This window comes from Vigna radiata, chromosome 3 (assembly GCF_000741045.1).
Source record: "Vigna radiata var. radiata cultivar VC1973A chromosome 3, Vradiata_ver6, whole genome shotgun sequence".
NCBI classification, from domain to species: Eukaryota; Viridiplantae; Streptophyta; class Magnoliopsida; order Fabales; family Fabaceae; genus Vigna; species Vigna radiata.
Genome location: NC_028353.1, coordinates 11,222,913 through 11,227,378, shown reverse-complemented (window position 1 = coordinate 11,227,378; position 4,466 = coordinate 11,222,913). Strand labels below are relative to the sequence as shown.

General features: G+C 33.0%; 1 protein-coding gene across 2 annotated transcripts; it reads left to right on the top strand.

The window, feature by feature from the left end:
• The first annotated feature begins 967 nt into the window (after nt 1–967).
• LOC106757207 (39S ribosomal protein L47, mitochondrial) lies at nt 968–3,489 on the top strand. 2 transcript variants are annotated; one of them, XM_014639827.2, is made up of 5 exons: nt 968–1,148; nt 1,438–1,520; nt 2,306–2,470; nt 2,670–2,827; nt 3,032–3,489. In XM_014639827.2, exons 3-5 carry the CDS (start codon nt 2,308–2,310, stop codon nt 3,137–3,139), a joined length of 429 nt encoding a protein of 142 aa, XP_014495313.1. In that variant the 5' UTR covers nt 968–1,148; nt 1,438–1,520; nt 2,306–2,307; the 3' UTR covers nt 3,140–3,489. The 2 variants fall into 2 exon arrangements, with proteins under 2 accessions (XP_014495313.1, XP_014495314.1); XM_014639828.2 differs by lacking the exon at nt 1,438–1,520 and having other exon boundaries at nt 969–1,148.
• Nucleotides 3,490–4,466: the final 977 nt, after the last annotated feature.

Genomic DNA, 4,466 nt, shown 5'->3' with positions numbered 1-4,466 from the left:
CCCCAATCAGTGCACCATCTGAAGTAGTTGCATCCATCATTTTCACTTCCAACCTTATACCTAAGGCAACCCCAGAATTGTTTGCCTGGATTCTTACTAGTTTTTGTAATCCTCAACATAGACTTTTCTCCACAACGACAGATCAACGAAGCATCATTCTTGTTCCACCCTCATCTCCACAAGAGCTCACTGACCACAAATGTTTTCTTCCACAATCATTACAAGTGGAAGAGGAACACGAATGACCCATCGACGTTGTTGCGTCTTCTGCTTTCGCACTTTCCTGTTTCGAAACTTCACGTGTTTCCCAATCTTCAACAACAACGAACCCTAAATCCTATATTTCAGAAATCCATATTATTCAAATTTAACAACTTGTCAAATGCCACGTTGCAACTCTAAAAAGGTCATGTTTAAAGAAATTATTATTATAATTACAAACAATAATAAAATTATTATTATAATTACAAACGTAAATTTAAATAATTTTTACAATTTTATTATAACTAAATTTTATTTTTTTAGATAATTTTATTATAAATAGTTATTTTAATTTAAAATAATAATTAAATTTTAGAAGAAAAACAATCAAATAAAAAAGTTATTAAATTAAAATAAAAATTACTTGAAAGGTAGAATTAATAAAATAATTATTTTAGTTTAAAAAATATTTAGAGAAAAAATTGAAAAGAAAAAACAAGTATATAAAAAAGAGAAGCATGTTTTTACAGTAGTATAGATGAAACCTTTTCTATTTAAAATACTTCGTGAGTGTATAATCTATTTGAGAAATGTTAAATAAAAAATGATGTATTCCTAATCTTAAAAAAGTTATTTATAATAATTTAAAGGCTTGAAGATAAAATTGAATTTTTAATTGAGTTTCAATTAATAAAATTTCATTTTATTAAATATTTAATTTATATTTTCGTTTTTTCCTTACTTAGAAGTGAGTTAGTTGATGAAGAAGAAATTGGAAAATAGTGAAGAGGGAAGGGAGAAATTAAACGTAGCGTTGCAAATATAAACCCTCAAACTATATTTCGTGTTCCTCCTCTTCTCTGAAAAACCCTTAAACCCCGACGACCTCAACTTTCCTTTTCTTTTCCTATCAATTCATCTTAATACTTTAATCTTCACTTCTTCAGGTTTACTTTTTGCTCATTCCCGTTTTGCTTTCTTTTTCATTTTTCTAATTTTCATTTTGTGGATCTGTTTCCCCCTTTTGTGAATTTTTTTTTTTCTGTCTCTCTAATTTCATTCTGTAAGCTTTTCTTTATTTGTTGTCCACAATGTTTCACTTTTTATCATTTTGCAATATATTTGATGTTGCTCACAAGCTGTTCGATATTTGGTCTGAATCATACAAAAGCATTTTGCCTTCAAAATGAGATTTGGTAGTCTAGTAATCCTAGCATTTTTCGGTTTCTTTGCCAGATCTCGCTTGCCTACAGATATTTTTCGTCCGGTGTAACCACAAATTAACCCGTACGCGTACATTGATATTGGTGCTGATATAGGTATATACAATGTTCATGTGAACTATGAATCCAGTTTAATGTTCAATATTTCTAAGTAGACTTTTTTTTCCTCCACCATCATCAATTTTGTCTATTACGAAGGTTCCATTTCACTGTCAACAAGCCAATTCAACATTTTGGCAGGGTGCCTCAAGATAAATATTATTTACTCTGAATATTTAACGTGTTTCCGCCTTTTCTTTTGCCTTTTATGTGTGTGTTTTCTACTAGAATTGCTTCATTATATGAATTTCTCCACTCTTCGAGGGTGCATTGTATCAGTTTTTGTCTCGGATCTTTGGATTATGTACTAATACAATATTGAACTTGTAATGAAGTGGAAAACTTAGTTGATCAACATTTTCACTTTGTTTTAGGGTTGCCTGTGTCCTCCGTATACTAATTTTCCATTTTTCAGTGATTTAACCTTAATCTCACTTTGGGTGTTGGCCTTGGCCTATGTGGGGATAGAGTTGAAGGGATTGCTAGCATTTATTGATAGCTCTGTATGACTGTAAACCCAACCCAACCCAGTTCTTGCACGTATGGGTATAAGGGAAGCTAAGATTGATATTTTCATTTCAGAGTTGCACTTTCTTCGCACTGTTTACATAAATGATGGAATTTTTCAACTGTTACTTGATCATACTCAATGATACATTGTCGGGAAAATCCGTGTTAATGTGATTTAAGGCAATATTTTATTTGATTTTGATAACATTGTATGACATTTTCTTGTCCTCTGGTTTCTTACATTATAAAATAAATATGGATTGGCAATGCAGCCATGTTTTTGTCTAGAACGCTTGGACGAACACTCTTTTCTGCTGCTGCTAGATCAAAACATTATACCACTGCAGCTCCTGCTGGTGGCAGAGAAGTACGCAATCCCCTTCAGGAGTTCTTTGAGGCAGACAGGAGCCCAGATGATGACAAACCTGTTGTTTATGGTATGCATCATGCACCTCTTATTTTATAACGGATTTGGATTTGGTGTAAACAAATACACTGATTTTCATGCAGTAGCCACAATTGTTCATTACAACCAAAATTCTTGATTTTCTCTGTTGAGCTTTGAAGGTCGTGCTATTATTTGTTCTGATATAATAGCTGTCTCTTTTTATTATATTTCTTAATTTTTGTTGCTAGGTCGGGGTTGGAAGGCTTCTGAACTGCGCCTGAAATCTTGGGACGACCTTCATAAGTTGTGGTATGTGCTGTTAAAGGAGAAGAACATGTTGATGACTCAGCGTCAAATGCTTAATGCACAGAACCTGCGTTTTCCTAACCCAGAGCGCATACCTAAGGTATCACCTCATTTTCCACTTGTTCTGCCTTACCGTGTTGCTGTGTTGCTCTTGTTGACCAAAGTTGCATGGATTAATGGTATAGAACAGTCACATGGTCTTGCTCTTATCTTCTTTTCCTGAACAGTGAAATACAAATGTTAACTGTGTATGGGGAACCAAAAAGGCACGTATGCATTTTATTGATTTATTATGTGAAATCAGGTGAGGAAGTCAATGTGTCGTATCAAGCAAGTACTTACTGAGAGAGCGATTGAAGAACCAGATCCCAGGCGGTCTGCTGAGATGAAGAAAATGATAAATGCTCTTTAATAACTTGAAATGGACCTATTCCTGTGATGACATTACTCGGTATGTTGTTACAATAGAGGACATCTACATTTGCATATATAAGTTTGCTAACTTGAAAAGCATTGTCCAAAAATATTATTTTGAAGGAGTTTACCTTTCAATGATGTTTGCTTTGTTATGTATTAGTCAGTCTGGAGGGAATCAAATCATGCAATCATTATTCCTAGCTGTCCATAACTGGATAAAGTGTTAAGTGAATTACAGCATAATATTTTGCTGCCTAATTTCTATTTTCCTTCTTTTAGATGTCTCAAACAAACAAATGCTAGCATATTGTCCTATTAGAGCTTGTGCGAAAAGCTATTGAGGAATGCTTCTTTCTTCCTGCTCTCATGCGATAGAAGTGTTTTTTGTTGTTTTTCCTTTGAAGGGAACCTTTTAAGTAAATAATTGTCGATTAGAACATGGAGCAAATTGCACAGACCCCTCTTATGTTTTTCCGCTGAAGAGGATATTTTTGATGAAAAAACATACTATTGGAGTGAAGGGGATTTACGTTAAAATATGAATTTTACCGACTAAATAAAGATACTAAAGTTTTGGACAAAAAAATCATCACTTTGATTGTGAAAATATGATAAATCTTTAAAACAAATCCAAATTTTGGATGAGAAAGTTGTTGCGTAAAATTTTTAGTTTGTAGCGGGTTTGACATGTTTGAAAATTTTATTTGAAGCAATGATAGTTTTTGTCTGGAAATTCGGCGTAACATGGTAAGGGAAACCCATTTCTATATGGTAAGCACGACCACAGGAAATATGAGGCTATACGTTAAGATTTCTTCGATTATATCCTCGAATAAATCAAGTTTAATTCCTAAAACTGAATCTTGGAGACAGTCTTGGATTGGACTGAATTCATAAAGAGATACATGTGATTAACTTTTCTAAGTGAAAATTTAACGGTAATTTCTAAAATCAATTTGGATTCTATGCTAACTTTTGTGTCCCTTTAAAACTTGTTTTAAAATTCCGTGTTTCCAATATTGATTGTTTGTTATTCATAATTATTTTACACATCATCTTATTTATTTATGTATCTTTAATTAGGATCTAAATGTAATTTATCAAGATTAAGTTCTCAAATCAGTGCACCACTTGCGTTCTCCCCTTTGGGTGCCTTATCATCGTTTCTTCCTCGTTAACTGGGCATGTCGTCAATCCGATGACAGTTCTTCTTTTTTGGCAATGCTTGTCATCAATTTAACAACAATGGTGAATGTGTTGTCTCTTGTTATTGTCTCTTCTTCACAGTTGTTCTACTAATGATCTTGAAGTGACACGCTTCA

Coding starts and splice junctions, on each gene's coding strand:
- LOC106757207 (XM_014639827.2), top strand. CDS start 2,308: ATGTTTTTGTCTAGAACGCTTGGACGAACACTCTTTTCTGCTGCTGCT. Junction 2,471..2,669: donor TGACAAACCTGTTGTTTATG/GTATGCATCATG, acceptor TTTTGTTGCTAG/GTCGGGGTTGGAAGGCTTCT. Junction 2,828..3,031: donor ACCCAGAGCGCATACCTAAG/GTATCACCTCAT, acceptor ATGTGAAATCAG/GTGAGGAAGTCAATGTGTCG.